Genomic DNA, 25312 nt, shown 5'->3' with positions numbered 1-25312 from the left:
TGGTTTGCTTTATAGTAGACATTAGTGGAAAGATGGTCATCCCTGGGCTGGAGATAAGAGGCTAGGTGGTGGGCTCCTTGGGGGTAGACATGAAATGGGAGGGGAGGAGGAGAAAAGACACAGGAGGGGGAGTGGCTATACTCTATGGGGCGGGACTTTGGGTTTTGAGGCATTACCCTCCCTTTGGCTGACAAGGGAGGGGAGAGAGTCCATTAGGACATTCTATGGCTGTGAAGCAGAGACCCTCATATTACATGGTGGATGATAGAATCCACTGTGATAGCCGGACACTGATCTGCCCTCAGCAAAGAGGACACACCTCCCATAATGCCCCCCAGGGAGCTAGCACCTCCCCTCAGCAATGACAAGGCCCCGCCTCCAGCAACAGGTCTGACCACACTCCTCACCATCTCTTTCTGCGGGTACTTAGCCCCGCCTATATGTAAGTCACATGGTCCTGCCCCGCCAGATATTCCTGCCTATAATCTTATGGCACGCTTTTCCCAAATCAAACATGGCGGAACCTCGCTGGTGTCACTATGGAGACGTACGAAGTACCCTGCAGGGTGACAGCCCGCCTCTTCCTGTGAGTCTGGGCTGTGATTGGCTAGGTTGTCTTGTATTGATAAAGGCCATTCGGAGAGCGGAGGAGTGATAGCTGGGGCTACCAATCAACGGGAAGAGCGCCGGCCAATCAGAGTGTCTGCTGCGAGTCCAACAAGGGGCCCGGCAGGAGGAGGGTGAGAGAGGAGATCCGGGAGTACCGGTGAGCGGAGATGTCTTCATCTGTGTCATCCCCATCCCCCATCTTCATTATCATACCTTCTCCTCCTCATCCCCCATCATCCTCCTCCGGTGTTCATCTACGTCCCTCTATCCTCATCATCATCACTATCCCCATCATCATTCTCTCCTCTATCCTCATCCTCCTCCCCTCTATCATCATCATCACTACTATCATCATCATCATCATTCTCTCCTCTATCCTCATCCTCCTCCCCTCTATCCTCATCATCATCCTCCTCCCCTCATCATCATCATCACTATCCCCATCATCATCATCATTCTCTCCTCTATCCTCATCATCCTCTCCTCCATCATCATCTTCTCCTCATTATCATCATCATCCTCCTCCCCTCTATCCTCATCCTCATCATCACCACTATCCCCATCATCATCATCCTCCTCTCCTCTATCATCATCATCATCCTCCTCCCCTCATCACCATCACTATCCCCATCATCCTCCTCCCCTCTATCCTCATCATCACCACTATCCCCATCATCATCATCATCATCATCATTCTATCCTCATCCTCCTCTCCTCTATCATCATCATCCCCTCATCATCATCACTATCCCCATCATCATTCTCTCCTCTATCCTCATCATTCTCTCCTCCATCCTCATCCTCCTCCTCTATCCTCATTATCCTCATCATCATCCTCATCCTCCGCCCCTCTATCCTCATCATCACCACTATCCCCATCATCATCATTCTCTCCTCCATCCTCATCCTCCTCCTCTATCCTCATCATCCTCTCCTCCATCATCATCTTCTCCTCTATCCTCATTATCATCATCATCATCCTCTACTCTATCATCATCATCCTCCTCCCCTCTATCATCATCATCATTCTCTCATCTATCCTCATCATCATCCTCATCTCCTCTATCCCCATCATCATCCCCCATGATCCCCCCCCCTCTCTTCCCTCCTCCCCCTTCTTCCTTCTTTCTCCTCTTCTTCATCTTCCTCCTATCATTATCCTTCTCCCTCCCCATATCATGCTCTGCCTATCATCCTCCTTTCTCCCCTATCCTCCTCCTTTTATCCTCATCCCCTATCCTCCTCCTCACACCAACATGATCATCTTCCTCCTCCCCCTATATTCATCATTATCCTTCTCATATCAACATAACCATCTTCCTCCTCCCCAATCACCATCCTCCTTCTTCCTCCTGTATCCTCTTCCTCTCCCTCCTCCTCCTCTATCCTCTTCCTCTCCCCCTATTATCCTCCTCCTCCCCCTATGATCATCATTATCCTCCTCATATCAACATTATCATCTTCCTCCTCCTCTCAATCATCATCATCCTCCTCCTCCCTTTCTATTAACATCATCCTCGTCCCCCTGTTATCATCCTCCTTACCGATCGTCATTATCATCATACTCCTCCATCCTCATGCTCCTCCTCCCCGGTCATCATCCACCTCCGACTATCATCATCCTCTTCCTTCTTTTCATTCTTTCCTCTATTTTCAACCTTCCATCATCATCATTCTCCTCCTCCCTGGCTCTCTGTCTGTCCCTATCCCTGGTATTTGGCTGCACTGATGTTTATACACCGGGATCTCTGTTGTTCTGTGGAGGAGGAGATTTGCTCCTCGGGGGTGGGGCATTGGGGGGCGGGGGCCACACAGAACTGGCATATATGGCCCCGGCTGCCGTCCTCAGAGTGAAATCTGCCCAGCGATGGCTACAATACTTTGTGTATTAATATGTAACGTCAGGGTCAGAAAAATAGAAACCCCCTCAGCACATGGGCCCCCATCACACATTGTGGCCCCTGAAGTGTCTGGCTGGCATGGCTGACCTCACAGATTTCGGTGGTTTGTGATCACTCCGAGCCTGTCAGAGCAGCAGAAAGCCCCCTTATAACACAAGGTTTCTGTTTTTCTGGCCGCTCTGTATGTTTTCACAGTCTGACCTCTGATGTGTATGTGACATCTCTTGTGTTTTATGGTCCCAGCTTATCACCATGACCGAGCCGGAGCTCCTCCTGGATTCCAACATCCGATTATGGGTGGTGCTGCCCATCGTCTTCATCACATTCTTTGTGGGGATGATCCGCCATTACGTCTCCATCCTTCTCCAGAGCGACAAGAAACTAACGCAGGAGCAAGTGTCTGACAGGTGGGGGCGCCATGGAGGCTGGACTACCCCATAAGATTGGGCCATACTGTGCCCTGGAGTTCCCCCATCATACTGCTCTCAATATCTCCTGGAGTTCCTCTTCCTATCACACTGTGCCCCAAATCTCCCTGGAGTTCCCCATCAAACTTCTCCAAGTATCCTGCTGGATTTCCCTTTCCCATCATCCTCCACCCCATATCTCCCTGGAGTTCCCCCATCATACCTCTCCCAATGTCTTTCCCATCCTCCCTTCACACCGCTCCCAATGTCTCCCCCCCCCCCCCCATAGCTCCCCCATCATACCTCTCCCAATGTCTTCCCCATATCCCCTTCACACCCCTCCCAATGTCTTCCCCCAGAGTTCCCCCATCACACTGCTCCCAATGTCTTCCCCTTCTTCCCTTCACACCGCTCCCAATGTCTTCCCCTTCTTCCCTTCACACTGCTCCCAATGTCTTCCCCTTCTTCCCTTCACACCGCTCCCAATGTCTTCCCCAACTCCCCTTCATACTGCTCCCAATGTCTCCCCTAGAGTTCTCCCATCACACCGCTCCCAATGTCTTCCCCATCCTCCCTTCACACCGCTCCCAATGTCTTCCCCCAACTCCCCTTCACACCGCTCCCAATGTCTTCCCCCAACTCCCCTTCACACCGCTCCCAATGTCTTCCCCCAACTCCCCTTCACACCGCTCCCAATGTCTTCCCCCAACTCCCCTTCACACCGCTCCCAATGTCTTCCCCCAACTCCCCTTCACACCGCTCCCAATGTCTTCCCCCAACTCCCCTTCACACCGCTCCCAATGTCTTCCCCCAACTCCCCTTCACACCGCTCCCAATGTCTTCCCCCAACTCCCCTTCACACCGCTCCCAATGTCTTCCCCCAACTCCCCTTCACACCGCTCCCAATGTCTTCCCCCAACTCCCCTTCACACCGCTCCCAATGTCTTCCCCCAACTCCCCTTCACACCGCTCCCAATGTCTTCCCCCAACTCCCCTTCACACCGCTCCCAATGTCTTCCCCCAACTCCCCTTCACACCGCTCCCAATGTCTTCCCCCAACTCCCCTTCACACCGCTCCCAATGTCTTCCCCCAACTCCCCTTCACACCGCTCCCAATGTCTTCCCCCAACTCCCCTTCACACCGCTCCCAATGTCTTCCCCCAACTCCCCTTCACACCGCTCCCAATGTCTTCCCCCAACTCCCCTTCACACCGCTCCCAATGTCTTCCCCCAACTCCCCTTCACACCGCTCCCAATGTCTTCCCCCAACTCCCCTTCACACCGCTCCCAATGTCTTCCCCCAACTCCCCTTCACACCGCTCCCAATGTCTTCCCCCAACTCCCCTTCACACCGCTCCCAATGTCTTCCCCCAACTCCCCTTCACACCGCTCCCAATGTCTTCCCCCAACTCCCCTTCACACCGCTCCCAATGTCTTCCCCCAACTCCCCTTCACACCGCTCCCAATGTCTTCCCCCAACTCCCCTTCACACCGCTCCCAATGTCTTCCCCCAACTCCCCTTCACACCGCTCCCATTGTCTTCCCCCAACTCCCCTTCACACCGCTCCCAATGTCTTCCCCCAACTCCCCTTCACACCGCTCCCAATGTCTTCCCCCAACTCCCCTTCACACCGCTCCCAATGTCTTCCCCCAACTCCCCTTCACACCTCTCCCAATGTCTTCCCCCAACTCCCCTTCACACCTCTCCCAATGTCTTCCCCCAGATTTCCCCCATCATACCTCTCCCAATGTCTTCCCCCAGAGTTGCCCCATCATACCGCTCCCCGCATCTCCTCACAGTTCCCCCATCATACCATTGCCTGTATCTTCGCAGAGTTCCCTTCCCCATCATGCTGCTCCCAGTATCTCTAGGGAGTTCTCTTCTCCATCATACTACTCCCTGGAGTTGTCATACTGCTTCCCGTATCCTCCTAGAGTTCTGCCATCATACTGCTCACCGTAACTTCCTGGTGTTCCACTATTATACTGCTTCCTGTACTTCCCCATCATACTGCCCCTTGTATCTCCCTACAGTTGCCTTTCCCATCATACTGGGTCCTGTATCTCTCTGGAGCTCCCTTCCCTGCTACACAGCTGCCTGAGCTCTCATGGTTGTTCTCTCTCTTATCTTCCAGTCAGGTTCTGATCCGCAGCAGAGTCCTCAGAGAAAATGGAAAATACATTACGAAGCAGGTAAGGGCAGTGCAGTGTACTGTCCAATGTAAACTCAGGATTCTGGAGCTTCTCCTCCACCCAGACATAATCATCCTCTTCTATATTTCCAGTCCTTCCTCATGAGGAAATTCTTCTTCAACAATGCAGAGGATGGCTTCTTCAAGAAGACCAAGAGGAAGGTGGTGCCACCCTCTCCCATGACGGGTATGGATTGTGAGGACAGTGTATGTTATGCGACCCCTGTGGTCCCATACACCCAGTAATAACCATGTGACTTCTCTTCCAGATCCCACCATGCTGACAGACATGATGAAGGGGAACGTCACCAATGTGCTTCCCATGATCCTCATTGGTGGATGGATCAACATGACCTTCTCTGGGTTTGTGACAAGTAAGAGGTGGGATTGGAGGGTGATAATGGCGGTTGTACAGAGATGGTTGCGAAGTGTGGAGGGAGGTGATGATTAAAGTTATACACTAATTGAGGGGTAATGATGGCGGCTGTACAATGACACTCGGGGATATGGGGTGGACGATGGTGGTTGTACAATTATGACAATATGGTGTGGATGATGATGGCGGTTGTATGTTGATGGTTGGGGGCCTGGGGGTAATGATGGTTAGTGATTATGAGGGGGATGATGGCGGTTGTACTGTTTCTGTTATGGAAATGATTAAGAGCTCCAATCGAGCCCAAGGTTATCTGCTGCTGTCTCTAATTTGAAAAGTGTTGATATGCATGCATATAAAAGTAAAAACTCTGAGACACGCTCAGCAGCATTACTGTTACACTTCTAATTTATTCAAGGCGGTGTTAATGTTTTATACACACAAATACGTCATTGCTATGTTAGTCTAATAGGTACATCTCATTGGTTAAGAAGATAAAGAAGATGGAGAATTTTCATAACGAGGTTTGGCTGTCTTTGGTCTTATCTTCAGTTCCGCGTTCTTCTGATGTGTGGGATGTAGGGGGTACCCGCCATCTTGAGAAAATATAGGAACAGAGCAAACCTGTATACTTATATAATGAGTAAGGAGAAAAATATGTATGCACATAAGAAAATAGACATTTTCAGATTACTATTATTATTATCTACATCACATTCCTTCACAATCCCCCCTAAAATTACTATTTTCTCTTTTCTGTCCCTAATACTAAAGGTCCCACTTTGGCCTGGCCCTTCTCCTCAGCAACTCTTTTTGGCTGTATATAGAATTGGGCAGCAACTGTTCACTTCCCTCCTCGATACAGCTGGAGAGGTGCAGTCAGGCGCTATCTATCCCTATAGGATGGTGAGGTTATGGACAGGGAGTGACTGAGAGGAGTGAAGGGTTTGTCATCTTCCATCATAAGGAGGTCCTCTTCTTCTTGGTGGAGAAATGTAGGTGTGCTATTGTCTACAGCCTTGCTCATTAACTTTTTATGAAAGGTAGAATACAGTATACAATCAGGGCTAAAAGAACCAGGATTATTAATACCCTTACCCCTATCTGGACGAGCACCTTCTGCCACCCACTCATCCAGCTAAAATATTGATCCCATGGGTCTGTGATACCTGAGTTCTTCTTCAACTCCAGTGACAGATCTTCTAATTTCTTTATAGCTAGAGTAACCTTACCATTTGGGCCAATATTATCAGGAATGTATGTACAACAGGTTCCTGTTTTTTCTATCATTTTACAGACACCCCCTTCTCGGCTAACACCATGTCTAAGGCCATCCGGTTCTGGAATGTCATGTAGGAAGTGGGGGCTAACTGGTCAGCAATTCCCTGGAGGGCGTCTTTAGTGTAATTTACAAATCTCTGTTGGTTATAATATGTGTAGTGTCAGGTCACCTAGAGGCTGGGTGACAGATGCACACCGTTGGGATCAGGAGTGCACCGCAAGGTAGTGGACCCTACGGTTGACTGCTGCGGATTGAACCCTGGGAGGTTCAGGAAGCAGGTCTACTGGATCACTGACACAGATCCCACTGGGAGCTAGAGCATAGATTCCCCAGGGCGCGGAATCTAAGAGCTAGCAGGTGTTCACCAGAGCCTTTAATGGTAAGGATGGACTGCGCTGCAGTCTGGCTCCAGGTCGCGGCCCCCAGGGTCTCACAGCTCACGCTCACGGTAGACTACAGGAGAAGAGGAAGGAGGGAGCTGGCTGGAACATCAGGGTCACAGGCAAACAGGGATGGCCGGGAACAGGCCAAAGTCGGTAACAGAAATCAGATGTAGGAAACATAGCAAGTACACACAGAGGCTAACACACAGTGGTTGATCAGCACTGCTGGCTTGCAGTGCACAGGTTAATATAGGGTTCCCTGATAGGGCCTGGGGTGGGGCCATGCTTAGAGGAGAGGTTACAAAAGCAGTCAGGTGAGGGTCAGCTGGTCTCTAGAGATGAACACATGGAGACAGGTATGCTGATCGACAAACTCTATTGCATAACCATGACATGTAGTTAATCCATTCTACATTCTTGCTGACAGTTGTTATGGGGATCAAAGACTCAAAACCAGCTTTTACCAGATCCCTGGCTTTAAACTCATCAGGGACCCCCCTTGTAACCCCTATGACATGTATGTATACATGAGGATCAAAGCTTCCGGAGAGAGCTGTTCGCTTCCTCCTCTGACTGTGTGCTGGGTCAGTGTATGTATCAGGGGTATCTTTGGTTAGGATATGGGGGCTTTCTATTTTCATCTTTTTTGTCTAATGCACTCTGTGGTCGCCCAGTCTGGCCCTGTGTTCCAACCCACTGGCCCCCACAGAAACCACAACTCTGTCCCCAGTAACTGTCTGTGTGGCATACATATATGTCCTTACCGTCAGGGATATCACTGTACCAATGGCATCACCATGAAGGGTCAAACGGACAAGGTACTATGTCACAGTAATCTAAGGTAAAGGTGGTCACATGTGTACCTGAAGAGTTACACCAAAACGTAATTATGTTATCATTTTTGTGATGGCCACCTCCTGGGCCCCTCCCCCCTAGATCAAACAGAAAAAGGATATGCAGCACCCGAAAACACTCTCTCTTGCAGTGATAAGCGTGCATTCAGGTGTTCTTCCTGGCCAACTTGACTGAGGTGGCTGTGGTCACCAAAACTTGGAATGGACCATCATAACTTGGCTCAAGGATCTCCAGACAGTAGTTGGTGTGTTCCTGTATCTAATTCAGGATCTGGAATGGAAGAAAACACCTGGACATGCATTCAGGTTAATTCTTGTGATAATGTGGTTACATAATTAGTCAACACATCAGACTGTAACTGTAACTGTTGTAGAAAGTAACAACCAAGTCTGGGAGCTGAACCAAACAAAATTTCATAAGGGTATAGGGCATGTTTCCCCTGGGGGTGTGTCTGACACTGAACAGGGCAATGGGATAACTGTCTGGCCAACTCATGTTAGTCTCTTGGGCCATCTTTAACATCCTGTTTTTAGTGTCCCATTCATCCTTTCTACCTTCCCGCTACTTTGAGGGTGGTATGGGATGTGTAGTGCCAACTGAACCCCCAGTGCTGCCCAAATCTCTTTAGTAAGGGTTGTTGTTAGGGCTGGTCCCTGATCTCTCAATATCACCTCTGGGACCCCAAATCTACATACTATCTCACTCAGTAGTTTCTTAGCTGTGGTCCTGGCAGTCATGACCACTTCCACTAGGGCGTATTTGTCGTAGTCTGGGAGCCCTAGCGCCTGAGATGGCACACTTGAGGGCCTCAAACTTAGATATTTCTTCAGGAGACATCTGGAAGGGGTCTGATTGCAGAGCATCAGTAGGAAGGCTTCTGGAATCCATGCTCTGCACTAGGAAATTAGTCCAAGGAAAATGACAGGTGTTGAGCACCACTGCATTTTGGGCTTTGTGGTTCTGCAGCCCTGGTTGGCAAGATAGCACAACAGGCTTTCTGAGGTGACTTCAACAGGGGGTAAGTCAGCTGCACAAAAGAGAAGGTCATCAACATGTTGGAAGAGAATCACTTCCGGGTGTTCCTCTTGTCATGTGTCAAGGATGATAGCCATAGCTTTTGCAAACTGGCTTGGAAAGTTCTGTGCCCCTTGTGGCACAACTGTTTAGGTATGTTGCCGTTTCTTTCCGTGGATGAATGCAAAAAGGTACCAGCAGGAGGGGTGAGGGTGGACACTGAAGAAAACGTTTGTAAGGTCCACCTCTGTGAGGTATTTTGCAGTCAAAGGCATCCACAGTAGGTACCTGGTTCTCTTTTTAGGATTCTCTTCTTGGGGTTATTGTGGTTTCCGGGGCAATGAAGCGCCCTCTTTTAGCTTGACTGAAACTAGTGGCACCTTTAAGAGACCGTTGTCTTCCGGTCCTGTGGACCATAGGCACGCAGGGATTCTGTCAAGTACTTCCTGCAGTATTGAACTTGAAGTTTTTTGCTTCATTAAGTGTCATCAGGAGAGGCAGAGAACACAAGGCAGATGAGTCTTCTAAAGATAGGGGAGTATGTAACTTCATCCCCCCTTCAGGCGTGTCCTGATTGAGGCCTGTAGTCTGGACAACACATCAGCTCCTAGTAGATTCAAGGGACATGTAGAGGACACCACAAATCTGGCAAGCAAATCAGGAAGTGGACTGGAGCGGGGCACCCCATCCATTCCTACGCAGGAAACATCAATAGTGGAAAGGAAAGAACTATTAGGCAGGTTCACCGCCCTCAACACACTTTTGGCTGCACCCCTGTCAATGAGGAAAGTGGTAGGTTTTTCGTCTGGGACATCTTGGGGCTCTGCATTCTTTTCTGAAGTGACCCCGTTTCCCACAGTTGTAACAGGTGATCCTTTCCCTGGTATTGAGCAGTGGTGGTGGACTAGTGTAGGCGGGATCTTCGTCATGGGTTACCATGAGGGGCGTTGGTTTTTTTACCTTTTTGATTTTCTATACCTCTGGTCACCAACAATAAATCAGACATTTTCATTGAACGGTATTCAGGGCGGGCCACCATCAGGCCTTTTCTGATATCCTCTCTGAGCCCTGAAACAAAAGCAGTTGATAACGTGTGTGTGTGTGTGCCTTTATGAGTCTAGCATGATACTTCTTCACAGACTCCCCTTTATCTTGGGTAATATCTTGGATTGTGGTCTTCTGATCCGTCAACTTCTCCTTTGCCCAGTCGTGGAGTTGTGCACAGAACTCCACGCTTGAGGTGTAGGAAGTGGCACTTGTCAGGCAGGCATCATTGAAGGCCATCTGCATGACTGGCCAAAAGACATATCCTGCTTTGATTTGGCATAGGCTGATCAAGTCTCTCCAGGCAGCCGAGTAAGTTTCTTGTATCTGCACTATCCTGTGGTAGAAGGGAATTGGCTGCTTCTCTGGGTCAGGCAGACTTGTCACTAAGGCCGCTGTTTGTGATAGAGTAAAAGCGACATACATCACTGGTGCCCCTTCTGGTAACCAAGACTGTTGTTGGGGCAGGGTCTGGCAAGAAGCACTGTTCCTTACGGTTGCCAGCATGTGTTTGAGATCCTCTCGGAACTGAGAGTCTGGAGCCGGATTGGGGGTTAAATCAGTGGGTGGCCTTGCTGCCTGCTGTCGGGCTTCCCACTCAGATGCTTCTTCATCATTAACATATCCGGCCTGGGAATGTGATGCTCCCGTATTGGGGAAGACAGGTGTGTGGTATGAACCATCTTGGTTTAAAACAGGGAGGGCTGGGTACAGGCTGTTTAAGCTTACTGGGTGTACCAAGATGGCCGCCGGCAGGAAGTGCACTGGACTGGGTAGAAAGTGAAGGCATGGGTGCACTAAGATGGCCGCCGGGCTGAGTTGTCACAGTGGGTTGTGCTTGGGTGGTGAGAAAGGAGTGGTTGTTAGACGGAGGGCAGTGCTGTCCCTCCCCTCCTTTGTTTCAAGTTCCAACATATCATCAGCTCTGTGATACACATACATAATACAATCGCCATCTTTCTTAACTTCCTTTATCCAATTTTCTTTATCACACAGGATTTTTCTCCCTGTTTCTTTCCGTAACATAACTTTCGCCACTTCTTTCAACTTTGTTAACTATTTCAACATCTTCTTCTTTCCTTCTTTACAATATCACTTTCTGTTTCTCGGCTAACGGCTTGAGAGGGGAATACATACAACCAAGGAGTTAATATTTTTCTCAGCGTTCTTATCAGCAAATTCCTTCGGTGGGGGCTCATAAGACTAATGTACGGTTAATCTCAGAACAAGAACAAACACATCAGGGGTAGTGAGGAGCAACGTCCCGCGACCCAACAGATCCTTCGGGTAGCCTCCTTCTCTGACTTTCACCAGTCCCCACCCCCTCTCATGTATAGCAAACAATAAACCACAAATACACTTAGGACAGGACATTACACCTGCCACTCTTCGAACTGCAAAATTTCAGCAGGCTAAAATAACCACAAGGGCAGACCACCCTGCAAAAATAAACCCGTTTATAGACGCTTGCTACAAGGGAAACAATCTCATCTCAGAGGCCGAAAGCTCATCTGGAGATGAGACTACCCATTCACACATGTAGCACTTCAGGCTGCAAAGCCAGCAGCTGAAATTCCCCTCAAAGGTTCGTCGAACCCAGAGTAACCCCTCTATAACGTTTGCCACACGGGAAACAATCTCATGCCAGAGGCCGAAAGCTCATCTGGAGATGAGACTACCCATTCACACATGTAGCACCCTTAGACTGCTGAGTTTCGTAGCCCAAAGAATGGCAGACAGTGAACAAAAAATACAGTCAGCAGAAACCCATTGGCAGGTTCGTTAAAACAACCTCAGGCGAGGAATTACCTGCCTCTAAGACAGTCTCAGCATACCGACAGAATCCAGCCGTCAACCGAAAGATAAGAGAGTCGTACAGTGGTAAGAATATAAATCAAACTCACCGGTACTGTTAGGGCTGCGCAAACCCCGTCTCATCAATCAGTTAACGCCCGAATGCTTATCGCGGTACGGCTTCGACTGTAGCCTGAGGTCCCGGGTTTCGGCACCATCTGTTATGGAAATGATTAAGAGCTCCAATCGAGCCCAAGGTTATCTGCTGCTGTCTCTAATTTGAAAAGTGTTGATATGCATGCATATAAAAGTAAACACTCTGAGACACGCTCAGCAGCATTACTGTTACACTTCTAATTTATTCAAGGCGGTGTTAATGTTTTATACACACAAATACGTCATTGCTATGTTAGTCTAATAGGTACATCTCATTGGTTAAGAAGATAAAGAAGATGGAGAATTTTCATAACGAGGTTTGGCTGTCTTTGGTCTTATCTTCAGTTCCGCGTTCTTCTGATGTGTGGGATGTAGGGGGTACCCGCCATCTTGAGAAAATATAGGAACAGAGCAAACCTGTATACTTATATAATGAGTAAGGAGAAAAATATGTATGCACATAAGAAAATAGACATTTTCAGATTACTATTATTATTATCTACATCACATTCCTTCACAGTACAATGACAGTCGGTGATATGAGGTGGACGGTGGTAGTTGTACAATGACAGCTGGAGATATGGGATGGACAATGGTGGTTGTAGAATGACAATTGAGGATATGGGGTGGACGAAAGGTGGATGTAAAATGATGGTCGGGGATATAGGGTGGACGGTGGCGGTTGTATAATGACGGTCGGGAAATGGGGTGGTTGGAGGCGAATGGACAATAGTGGTTGTACAATGACGGTCGGGGAGTTGGGGTGGATGGCGGCAGTTGTACAATGATGGTCGGGATGGACAATGGCGATTGTACAATGACGGCCGGGAAAATGGGATGGACAATGGTGGTTGTAGAATGACAGTTGGAGATATGGGGTGGACGAAGGTGGTCGTATAATGACGGTTGGAATGGACGATGGTTGGAATGGACGATGGTGGTTGTACGATGACAATCAGGGATATTGGGTGGATGAAGGCGGTTGTACAATGACGGCTGGGGTATGGGGTGGTTGGAGGCGGATGGACAATGATGGTTGTACAATGATGGTCGGGGATATGGGGTGGATGGTGGCAGTTGTATAATGATGGACAGGATGGACAATGGCGGTTGTACAATGACGGCCAGGAAAATGGGATGGACAATGGTGGTTGTAGAATGACAGTTGGGGATATGGGGTGGACAAAGGCGGTCATACAATTACAGTTGGAAAGGACGATGGCGGTTGTATAATGACGGTCGGGGATATAGGGTGGACGATGGCAGTTGTACAATGACGGTCGGGGATATAGGGTGGATTATGGTAGTTGTACAAGGATGGCAATATGGTGTGGATGATGGCGGTTGGGGACCTGAGGGGGGTGATGATGGCTGTGCATTGATGGTTGGTGATATGAGGGCATGATGGTGGTTGTTGGATGGTGGTTGTTGAATGGTGGTTGTTGAATGGTGGTTGTTGAATGGTGGTTGTTGAATGGTGGTTGTTGAATGGTGGTTGTTGAATGGTGGTTGTTTGATGGTTGTTGGATGATGGTTTCCTTGTCTTGTGTTTCAGCGAAGGTCCCATTTCCACTGACGCTTCGATTCAAACCGATGCTGCAACAGGGAATCGAACTGCTTTCTCTGGACGCCTCATGGTAAGCAGAAAGAATTGTGGGAAATTCAGATAGACAGCTGGTGTGCAGGGAGGGTTGGATTACTATTTACAGACATTAGGAAAGCTCTACAGACACGGGGAGGGATCAAACAAAAGTAAAATGTTAAAAAACAAATATAAAATTGATCTCTGGCCATGCTATGCTCTATAAGGACCAGTTTGGCCAGGCTCCGGCTGGTATTGATAGCCTTGTTTGAGAAGCTTTAGAGGTCATTTACAATTTATTGACAGGTGTATGTTACCTGCAGTTGACCTCTCTCTGACCTGCAGTTGATCTGCTTGTTGCAGGTTGCATATTTCCATTGACTTGTATGAAAATGAGCACAAACTTGTATAAGTATCCAAAAACCGCTTGAAGTGAACAGCCCGTTGACACAAGCCTTTCCTCGCTGGTGATGAACATTTCCGTGATTGTGTACAGCGGAAACCATTTGTCTGTTCTAGAAAGATTCTAAGCCAACTCCAGAGCTGTACAGTGTCAGTAGCAGACAATTTTAGTTGACATGGGTATAAAGTTCTGGGAAAACTAGAAGATGATTTCTGATTGGTTGCTGTACTCTGCTTATCTCTGATATCAGACCAGTAATATGTGAAGGGTATAAAGAAGTTTACCCGCCTTCACACAGTGATGGCAGCTGCCATGTGACTCCTCTCTGTTTTCACAGGGTGAGCTCCGCCTCCTGGTACTTCCTCAATGTCTTTGGCTTAAGAAGCATCTACTCACTGATCCTTGGACAGGATAACGGTAAGAAAGGCTTGTGTGGGCTATTACCCTTTTTTACTTCCTGTCACTGGTCACCCGACTGTCCTTTACCCCTCTGCCGGTCCCCCAAGACTGTCCCTTCCCCCCCCCCCCTCTGCCGGTCCCTCATGACTGTCCCTTAGCCCCCCTCTGCCGGTCCCTCATGACTGTCCCTTAGCCCCCCTCTGCCGGTCCCCCAAGACTGTCCCTTAGCCCCCCTCTGCCGGTCCCCCAAGACTGTCCCCCCCCCCTCTGCCGGTCCCTCATGACTGTCCCTTAGCCCCCCTCTGCCGGTCCCCCAAGACTGTCCCTTAGACCCCCTCTGCCGGTCCCCCAAGACTGTGTCCCCCCCCCCCCCCCCCCCTCTGCCGGTCCCTCATGACTGTCCCTTCCCCCCCCCCCTGCCGGTCCCTCATGACTGTCCCTTAGCCCCCCTCTGCCGGTCCCTCATGACTGTCCCTTTGCCCCCCTCTGCCGGTCCCCCAAGACTGTCCCTTAGCCCCCCTCTGCCGGTCCCCCAAGACTGTCCCCCCCCTTCTGCCGCTCCCTCATGACTGTCCCTTAGCCCCCCTCTGCCGGTCCCCCAAGACTGTCCCTTCTCCCCCCCCCTCTGCCGGTCCCTCATGACTGTCCCTTCCCCCCCCCCCCCTGCCGGTCCCTCATGACTGTCCCTTAGCCCCCCTCTGCCGGTCCCTCATGACTGTCCCTTTGCCCCCCTCTGCCGGTCCCCCAAGACTGTCCCTTAGCCCCCCTCTGCCGGTCCCCCAAGACTGTCCCCCCCCTTCTGCCGGTCCCTCATGACTGTCCCTTAGCCCCCCTCTGCCGGTCCCCCAAGACTGTCCCTTCTCCCCCCCCCCCTGCCGGTCCCTCATGACTGTCCCTTAGCCCCCCCCTGCCGGTCCCTCATGACTGTCCCTTAGCCCCCCTCTGCCGGTCCCCCAAGACTGTCCCTTCTCCCCCCCCCCCCCCTGCCGGTCCCTCATGACTGTCCCTTAGCCCCCCTCTGCCGGTCCCCCAAGACTTTCACTTCCCCCCCCCCCCTCTGCCGGTCCCTCATGACTGTCCCTTAGCCCCCCTCTGCCGGTCCCCCAAGACTGTCCCTTCTCCCCCCCCCCCCCCCCCTGCCGGTCCCTCATGACTGTACCTTAGCCCCCCCCTGCCGGTCCCTCATGACTGTACCTTAGCCCCCCCCTGCCGGTCCCTCATGACTGTACCTTAGCCCCCCCCTGCCGGTCCCTCATGACTGTCCCTTAGCCCCCCTCTGCCGGTCCCCCAAGACTGTCCCTTCTCCCCCCCCCTGCCGGTCCCTCATGACTGTCCCTTAGCCCCCCTCTGCCGGTCCCCCACGACTGTCCTTTTCCCCTCCGCCGGTCTCCCACGACTATCCCTTTCCCTCCCTCTGCCGGTCCCCCATGACTGTCCTTTCCCCCTCCGCCGGTCCCCCACGACTGTCCTGTCCCCCACGACTGTCCTTTCCCCCTCCGCCGGTCCCCCACGACTGTCCTTTCCCCCTCCGCCGGTCCCCCACGACTGTCCTTTCCCCCTCTGCCGGTCCTCCACGACTGTCCTTTCCCCCTCCGCCGGTCCCCCACGACTGTCCTTTCCCCCTCCGCCGGTCCCCCACGACTGTCCTTTCCCCCTCCGCCGGTCCCCCACGACTGTCCTTTCCCCCTCCGCCGGTCCCCCACGACTGTCCTTTCCCCCTCCGCCGGTCCCCCACGACTGTCCTTTCCCCCTCCGCCGGTCCCCCAAGACTGTCCCTTCTCCCCCCCCCCCTGCCGGTCCCTCATGACTGTCCCTTAGCCCCCCCCTGCCGGTCCCTCATGACTGTCCCTTAGCCCCCCTCTGCCGGTCCCCCAAGACTGTCCCTTCTCCCCCCCCCCCCCTGCCGGTCCCTCATGACTGTCCCTTAGCCCCCCTCTGCCGGTCCCCCAAGACTTTCACTCCCCCCCCCCCCCCCTCTGCCGGTCCCTCATGACTGTCCCTTAGCCCCCCTCTGCCGGTCCCCCAAGACTGTCCCTTCTCCCCCCCCCCCCCCCTGCCGGTCCCTCATGACTGTACCTTAGCCCCCCCCTGCCGGTCCCTCATGACTGTACCTTAGCCCCCCCCTGCCGGTCCCTCATGACTGTCCCTTAGCCCCCCTCTGCCGGTCCCCCAAGACTGTCCCTTCTCCCCCCCCCTGCCGGTCCCTCATGACTGTCCCTTAGCCCCCCTCTGCCAGTCCCCCAAGACTGTCCCTCCCCTCCCCCCCCTCTGCCGGTCCCTCATGACTGTCCCTTAGCCCCCCTCTGCCGGTCCCCCAAGACTGTCCCCCCCCCCCCCCCCCCCTGCCGGTCCCTCATGACTGTCCCTTAGCCCCCCTCTGCCGGTCCCCCACGACTGTCCTTTTCCCCTCCGCCGGTCTCCCACGACTATCCCTTTCCCTCCCTCTGCCGGTCCCCCATGACTGTCCTTTCCCCCTCCGCCGGTCCCCCACGACTGTCCTGTCCCCCACGACTGTCCTTTCCCCCTCCGCCGGTCCCCCACGACTGTCCTTTCCCCCTCCGCCGGTCCCCCACGACTGTCCTTTCCCCCTCCGCCGGTCCCCCACGACTGTCCTTTCCCCCTCCGCCGGTCCCCCACGACTGTCCTTTCCCCCTCCGTCGGTCCCCCACGACTGTCCTTTCCCCCTCTGATGGTCCCCCACGACTGTCCCTCCCCCCCTGCTGGTTCCCCACGACTGTCCCTTCCCCCACGACTGTCCCTTTCCCTCTGCCAATCACCCACAACTGTTCCTTCCCCCCCTCTGCCGGTCCCCCACGACTGTCCCTTTCCCCCCTCTGCCAATCACCCATGAATGCCCCCCCCCCCCCTGCCAATCACCCAGGACTGTCCCTTCCCCCTCTGCAGGTCACCCACAACTGTCTCTTTGTCCCTCTCCCCTCTGCCAGTCAGCCCACTGAGGCACAGGTATTTAGAGACTCTTATGTTATACTGCCGCCTACAGGAGGATTTGGACATTGACTAGCAAAAAAATTAAAGCCAGCCAAGTATGACCTCTCCTACTCCCAGCATGCCATAGTTTTTGCAAGCCTCCTAAGTGTGCTCTCAACCTTTGGGATGAATTGAAGCGGAGAGTGCGAGCCAGGCCTTCTCGTCCAACATCAGTGCCTGACCTCACAAATGTGCTTCTGGAAGAATGGTCAAACATTCCCATAGACACCCTCCTAAACCTTGTGGACGGCCTTCCCAGAAGAGTTGAAGCTGTTATAGCTGCAAAGGGCGGGGCCAACTCAATATTGAACCCTACGGACTAAGACTGGGATGTCATTAAAGTTCAAGTGTGTGTAAAGGCAGGCGTCCCTTTAAGTAATGTATCTCCAAAGGTATACTTCACATGGTGCCAGGCATGAAATTTCTATCGCAGGAAGGTTTGGCCTTACCCCCAGTTGGCCCTTGGCACCATTGAGGGTCTGATCTCTGTGGGCCTGTTTGGTGTTTTTGTTGCTCTGAGAAGCTCCAACAGTCTATGGATTCCTGTATCCTTCTGTGAGCAAGAAAACAATTGGATTTTGGTACTCTGCCCCTCGGGGTCATGCTTTTTGGTGCTTCTCCACAAAACTGAGGCTTCCTGGGGGTAAGATGGGCTGGTCCACTGTTAATCTGTTTGCCAATGTTCACACGCGCCTGTAGGCGGCAGTGTAACCCAACAGTTCAAGACTTCCCATGTCCCTCAGTGGACTCCAAGAAAAAGATTTTATGGCAATTACAAAAAAAATCCAGTTTTACCTGCAGGTGGAATATCTGGTCTCCGCTACACAGGAGATTATCTCCGGAGTCTTCTATCAGAGGCTGAAATGTCACCAGCAGGGGGAGCCGTCACACTCCATTGGGCTCTTTGCTCAGCAGGGGGAGGTGCTGTCATCAGTCAGGCTCCTCCTACCTCTTCTAGTCCCCTCCTGCAGCGTTCCTGCCCTGTGTGTAGTCCAAGCCAGAGGCAGCCAGGCACAGAGCAGTTTCAGGAAGTCAGCAATGGCAGCTTGTATATATCTCTCAGCACTGGGTTCCTTTAATGATTTGTGTATCTGATGTTCCAGCCGCTGACCAATCCCGCGTCATGCAGGAACAGATGACCGGAGCTGCCATGGCGATGCCGGCCGACACCAACAAAGCTTTTAAGGTAAAATTACAATTGATGTGACATTTGTCATCGCTGTTCTCCTTGTGTTGTCTCTATTACTGCCCACCACACCCTATATACTACCTACTGTACCACCCAACATCCGCCACACCCTATATACTACCTACTGTACCACCCAACATCCGCCACACCCTATATACTACCTACTGCACCATCTAACATCCGCCACACCCTATATACTACCTACTGCACCACCCAACATCCGCCACACCCTATATACTACCTACTGCACCATCTAACATCCGCCACACCCTATATACTACCTACTGCACCATCTAACATCCGCCACACCCTATATACTACCTACTGTACCACCCAACATCCGCCACACCCTATATACTACCTACTGTACCATCTAACAACCGCCACACCCTATATACTACCTACTGCACCACCCAACATCCACTACACCCTATATACTACCTACTGCACCACCCAACATCTGCCACACCCTATATACTACCTACTGCACTACCTAACATCCGCCACACCCTATATACTACCTACTGCACCACCTAACATCCGCCACACCCTATATACTACCTACTGCACCACCCAACATATACTACCTACTGCACCACCCAACATCCACTACACCCTATATACTACCTACTGCACCACCCAACATCCACTACACCCTATATACTACCTACTGCACCACCCAACATCTGCCACACCCTATATACTATCTACTGCACCACCCAACATCCGCCACACCCTATATACTACCTACTGCACTACCATTCATCTAATACCCCATGTATACTACATGCTGCACCACCCAACATCCGCCACAGCCTATATACTACCTACTGCACTACCATTCATCTAATACCCCATGTATACTACCTACTGCACCTCCCAACATCCGCCACACCTTATATCAGTGATGGTGAACCTTGGCACTCCAGATGTTTTGGAACTACATTTCCCATGATGTTCAACTACACTGCAGAGTGCATGAGCATCATGGGAAATGTAGTTCCAAAACATCTGGGGTGCCAAGGTTCACCATCACTGCCTTATATACTACCTACTGCACCACCCAACATCTGCCACACCCTATATACTACCTACTGCACCATCCACCACACACCACACCCTACTACACACTGCGCTACCCATCACCCACTGCACCCTGTATACTACACACTGCACTACCCAGCTTCCACCACACACAGCATAATGCACACCACTCTGCTCCATATCCTACACTCTATACACTACACCCCGTATACAACACACTGCACTACCCACTACACACTGTGCCACCCAACATCCACCACACACTGTATACTGCTCTACCTCATACCTTAAATACTATATACCACACCCCATATATTACTGCTCTATCCTTCAGACACCATATAATGCATACTGCTCCGCCTCATACCCTATACCCAGTCCTGTATATTGTATGTAACAATATGTATATTGTTTATGACACACTGCACAACCCAACATCCACTGCACACTGCTTTGCCCCATACCATATACACCATACCCCGTATACTATATACTACACTACCCATCACCCACCACACATCATATATGGCACACTGCTCGACACCACACTTTGTATACTACACAGTGCACTAATCAACATCCACCACATTATATGCCTGTACTGCACATTACACTCCCCTTTACCCATTACCCACCACCCCTCCATACATTACGCACTGCACTACCCACCACCCCTCCATACATTACGCACTGCACTACCCACCACCCCTCCATACATTACGCACTGCACTACCCACCACCCCTCCATACATTACGCACTGCACTACCCACCACCCCTCCTTACACTACACACTGCACAACACTCCATGGATTTTCCCCCCTCCGGTGACATGTCTTATCTGGTCACTTTTCTGCACAGACGGAGTGGGAAGCTCTGGAGTTGACGGATCATCAGTGGGCTTTGGATGACCTGGAAGAAGAACTGATGGGGGCCGACCTCAACTTCGAGGGGCTGTTCAAGCGAGAGCTGCAGACGGCCATGTTCTGAGACTCGATGCACTCCTGGAGTTCACATCCCTCCGCTCTTTTCTCCTCCCACGCACTCAGATCATGTGTTCAGTAGCTGATCGCAGTGACTTTAAACTAGAACTCCAGCCAGGTGGGGCAGGGTTGGAACCTCTTCCAGCTGATACATTGGTAAGGATTTCCTCCCACTTCCTGTCCCGTCACAATGACCAGAAATCCAGCTGGGACACTTACACTAATAAACTATGAGGGGAGAGAAGCTTTGCCAGCTTTTTATTGTTGTCTCTGTCCCTTCAGTTCCTGTTTTGGTGACACCTGGTCATGCTGTGATACATAGGACAGGAAGCGGGGGGCGTCCTAACAATGGAGACCAGACAGGGGTGAAGACCTGGAAAGACATCTAGCTTTTACCTCACCAAAAGAAGAGCTGGAAGGGGGAGGAGAACCCCCCCCCGCCCCTGCAACCTTCCCTCCAACCTAGGACCCCTCCGTTTTAACCTGCATCCCCACATTACCTTCAAGGAGACATACAGGTATGTGGCATTTCAACACCAAAAGAAGAGCTGGAAGAGGGAGGAGAACCCTCCTCTCTGCAACCTGCACCCCTCCCTCCAAACTAGGACCCCTCTATGCAACCTGCACCCCAACATCCAGGTATGTGGCGCTTCAACACCAAGAAGGTCTACACACAAATGTCACCTCCACCTTGGTCATGGTTGTAACTCTCCAGACCTATTGATCCCAATAGAGAAATTAGGTCAGTATGTGGTGCATAAGTCCAGAGGGTTACCATCCAAGGATGTTCCATCTCTCCACCACTAACAAAGAAAGCTCCAGCTTATCCCACCACCACCAGTGCCTCTTCATAGGTCCCGCTTATGTCTGTAGACAGAGACGCCATTAATGTCAAGGGGAAAGAAAAGGCAATGGGCCCAGCATTGTCCATTTATTTATGGAAAAGTGGGAAGAGGAGGTAATTTATGGTATATCTCACCCTAGTTTAGTCTGTTGGTGGTGATCTATCGATGACATCTTCCTATGGCCTGGGGATGAATTTTCTTTAGAAGGTCAGTTCACCTTTACCAAGCAACTGCCTATGCAGGTAAGGGGTGCCCATAGATAGACACAAATTGTGCAACTTTGACCAAAGTTAAATAATGCCTTTGCTGTAGGTGTAGGCCATTTACGTACCTCCTGAAGCATGGCCAAAAACCTCCCAGAGATGACATTATCCCATCCTAACTTGTTGCTAGGATGTTGCTAAGACACCTACTGGCGGCCAAGGAGGAGGGAGCCCGAGCTGCGATGTCAATACCCGCGGCTGAGGCTCCCTGAAGTAGGGATAGAATACCTGTGAAATATTCCTACATATAGTGGGACCATGGAGAAGGAACATAGCCACCCTCTAACAGGAAGTCACATCAAAGCAACAATAAAAGGAATTTGAGGATTTGGAGGAGGCTGAGAGCAATAGAAGGGGCTTTTTTTAAGGATACACACTGGAATATAATTATTTTTTTTTTTAGTTTAGTGTCACAATAAAGGCATCTAGAGATACATGGGAGTAATCTGCAGACATAAACGGGACCTGTGAGATGAAGCTTTTGGCAAGATTAGCAACTTTGGGCAACCACCCTTTGGAGTTATACATCGTATGAGCATACCGACCTAATTTCTCTGTGGAGTTCCACCTATGAGCATTAAGATGGAGGTCACATTTGTGTATCTTTATCCTTGTGGTGTTGTTTTACTGGCTGATGCACCACATACCTGGATATTCTATAACTGTGGACTGTATAGTGTCCTTATGTTAGCAACTATTTAAGATCGAAGACTGAAGAGCAGACTTTATTCCTTTACCATATTACCTTAAACACCCCTCCTTTCCTCATTTTTTTTTCAACCTGTACCCCTTCCTTATCCATCCCCTGTAGAGCGGTAAGGATATGTCTATGAAGTCATACTGTCCTCCCTCTGTGGGGTCAGGATGACCTTCATCTCTGGGGTCATATGGTCTCCAGGGTCATGCTGTCTCTGAGGTCATGTTCTCTGTCTCTGGAGTCGGGCCTGTCTCCGGGGCCATGTTGTCTCCAGGGTAGTGCTGTCCTCTGTCCCTGGGGTCACACTGTGATCTGCCTCTTGAGTCAGACCTCTTTCCAGGGCCATTCTGCTCTCTGGAGTCATGCTGTCCTCTGTCTTTGGCATCAGGCCTGTCTCTAGGGCCACGTTGTCCTCTGTCTCTGGGGTCAGGCTGTCCTCTGTCTCTGGGGTCAGGCTGTCCTCTGTCTCTGGGGTCATGCTGTCTCCAGGATCATGATGTCCTCCATCTCTGGAGTCATGCTGTCTCCAGGATCATGGTGTCCTCCATTTCTGGGGTCAGGCTGTCTCCAGGATCATGGTGTCCTCCATCTCTAGGGTCAGGCTGTCTCTGAGGTCATGCTGTCTCTATGGTCAGACTGTCCTCTGTCTCTGAGGTCAGGCTGTCTCCAGGATCGTGATGTCCTCCATCTCTGGATTCAGGCTGTCTCTAGGGTCATGCTGTCTTCAGGGTCATGCTGTCCTCCGTTTCTGAGGTCAGGCTGTCTCCAGGATCATGGTGTCCTCCATCTCTAGGGTCAAGCTGTCTCTGAGGTCATGTTGTCTTTAGGATCATGCTGTCCTCCATTTCTGGGGTCAGGATGTCTCCAGGATCGTGGTGTCCTCCATCTCTAGGGTCAGACTGTCCTCTGTCTCTGAGGTCAGACTGTCTCCAGGATCGTGATGTCCTCCATCTCTGGAGTCAGGCTGTCTCTGAGGTCATGCTGTCTCTAGGGTCAGACTGTCCTCTGTATCTGAGGTCAGGCTGTCTCCAGGATCGTACTGTCCTTCGTCTCGGGGGTCATGCTGTCTCCAGGATTGCGCTGTCCTCCGTCTCTGGGGTCACACTGTGCTGTCTCTTCCTGGGGCCACCCTAACCTCTGTCTCTGGGGTCAGGCTGTCTCCAGGATTGCGCTGTCCCTTTCGTTCTTTTATTTATCATCACAATGTTATTTATCACGTTTTACATTTAATGTTATTACATGTCAAAGTTTGTTTTATAATAAAGTCATTTCTGTGTTTTACCCTCCGTGTTTCGTCTCACTATCCGCACGCCTTGTACACCTTTCATTACTGTGACTGGAACTCCTGACACACATTACACATCATCTGGTATTGTGGGTGGAGCATCATACAATATTATTTTACAGATACATTTTATTGCATATTATTATTATTTCTTTTCTTTTTTTACATACATATTCTCTCCGGTGATCCCTAAAGCTCGACCATGACCTCAATAAAACCACAATGTGGCAGAATTGTTTTTCAGTCTCCAGCCATGACACACAATGAAATCTCATATCCCTAGTGCTGGGCACAGCTATCATCTCCTATGGGGCATTAAAGGGAAAGGTGTCCTCAGTCGGTGCAATCTGTGTCCTCACTTATACAAGCTCCAGTCATTCAGCTCAGTCTTTTTTTTTTTTTTTTTAGCCCTAAGTGTTGGGAAATGGCCCGGGTCCCTCTGGTGTGACCCGTGTGTTAGACTAATGCTCTCCTGGGTACCATCAGAGGAAACACATTATTCCATGGACACATGCATCTCATTGGCTGCAGAAAAATTGGGATCTATAGCTGTAGATTAGGATGATTACTACAGGCATATAATGAGGAGGCCCAACCCACCAGGGGATTTTATTATTGAGTATGGGCTGCCCTCAGGAACCTTATTACCTTCCATATTATTACTCTCTCTGAGTTGTACTGATGAAAACATTAGAATATAGGAATAAGGTGCTGAGGGCAATGCAGATACTCCCATATAGGAGGTTGATATTCCAGTCAGTGCTGAACATTTCCTCAGAAGTGTATTGAACCAGGTTGGAATTTTGGATGTTCCGCCATATCAGACATATTGTGAAATGTTCTGGAGTTTTTCCAGCCATATGGACATTTCCTGGTGAGTTCTGATGGCCATACTATGGGCAGGTCACCCCGGAGAGGTCCACGGTTTCTGCTTTCACTCACAGATTTTGGGATACAGATAGCCGAATAGGGCAGTCAGTAGAATTACCACAAGCCCCACAGCCTTCAGCAGGATACAAATCATGTGAGACTTCTTTGAATCATCTGAGAACATAAATAAGAAAAACATTACCAATCAAGGGGCCTTCCTTATAAGACAACCGAATCAGAACCCACATATGCCCAATTATTTCCCTGATTGGTCCATCTGGTGGCTTAGTGAGTGATGGAGAATTACTTGCTTCTGCCTTCAAAGTTCCCATTAGATCTGATTTGCAATGTAATGAATTGATAAGACCAGAGAGACATCATCACCGGGTGATCATACGTGAAGAGACAAGAGGAAGCTACACAAAACCCAACACCTCTCCCAGAGATGGCACCACAACAGATGTGAGAGACCCAAACACAGATTTTCCCATCTCTTGGAATCCATTTAATTAGTAATAATTGGCTTAAAGTAAGACATCAAGCTGGCATGTACCCATGCCTCCTCTGCAGCCCTCTATCAGCAGGAATGCATGTGAAGTGCTATATGAAAAGGGAGAATTCCTAATGAAACACCAGGAAACCTGCAGTGATGTTAGTAGTGATAGCGGTGGTGTTGGTAGTGGCAATGTTTTGGTATTGGCGGTCCTGTTGGTGATGAAACTGGTACTGGTGGTGTTGGAAGTGATGGTAGTGGCA

General features: G+C 50.6%; 2 protein-coding genes across 3 annotated transcripts in view; one reads left to right on the top strand and one right to left on the bottom strand.

Moving 5' to 3' along the window:
- Positions 1-595: 595 nt before the first annotated feature.
- EMC3 (ER membrane protein complex subunit 3) lies at positions 596-23682 on the top strand. Of its 2 annotated transcripts, none has more exons than XM_073591708.1 (9): positions 596-766; positions 2748-2917; positions 5053-5110; positions 5203-5296; positions 5379-5483; positions 13566-13647; positions 14333-14412; positions 18486-18568; positions 20475-23682. In XM_073591708.1, exons 2-9 carry the CDS (start codon positions 2763-2765, stop codon positions 20601-20603), a joined length of 786 nt encoding a protein of 261 aa, XP_073447809.1. In that variant the 5' UTR covers positions 596-766; positions 2748-2762; the 3' UTR covers positions 20604-23682. The 2 variants fall into 2 exon arrangements, with proteins under 2 accessions (XP_073447809.1, XP_073447808.1); XM_073591707.1 differs by having other exon boundaries at positions 598-766; positions 2754-2917.
- LOC141102748 (natural cytotoxicity triggering receptor 3-like) overlaps positions 23241-25312 on the bottom strand; it is a 19223-nt gene continuing 17151 nt past the window's right edge. The window contains exon 4 of the mRNA XM_073591709.1: positions 23241-24730. Within this exon, the coding sequence (XP_073447810.1) occupies positions 24621-24730 (110 nt within the window). The 3' untranslated portion in view covers positions 23241-24620. The remainder of the gene's footprint in view (positions 24731-25312) is intronic.

The sequence above is a fragment of the Aquarana catesbeiana genome, linkage group LG07 (assembly GCF_042186555.1).
Source record: "Aquarana catesbeiana isolate 2022-GZ linkage group LG07, ASM4218655v1, whole genome shotgun sequence".
Lineage (NCBI taxonomy): Eukaryota > Metazoa > Chordata > Amphibia > Anura > Ranidae > Aquarana > Aquarana catesbeiana.
Note: the sequence above shows the minus strand (reverse complement) of the source record. Positions and strands in the feature narration are given on the sequence as shown.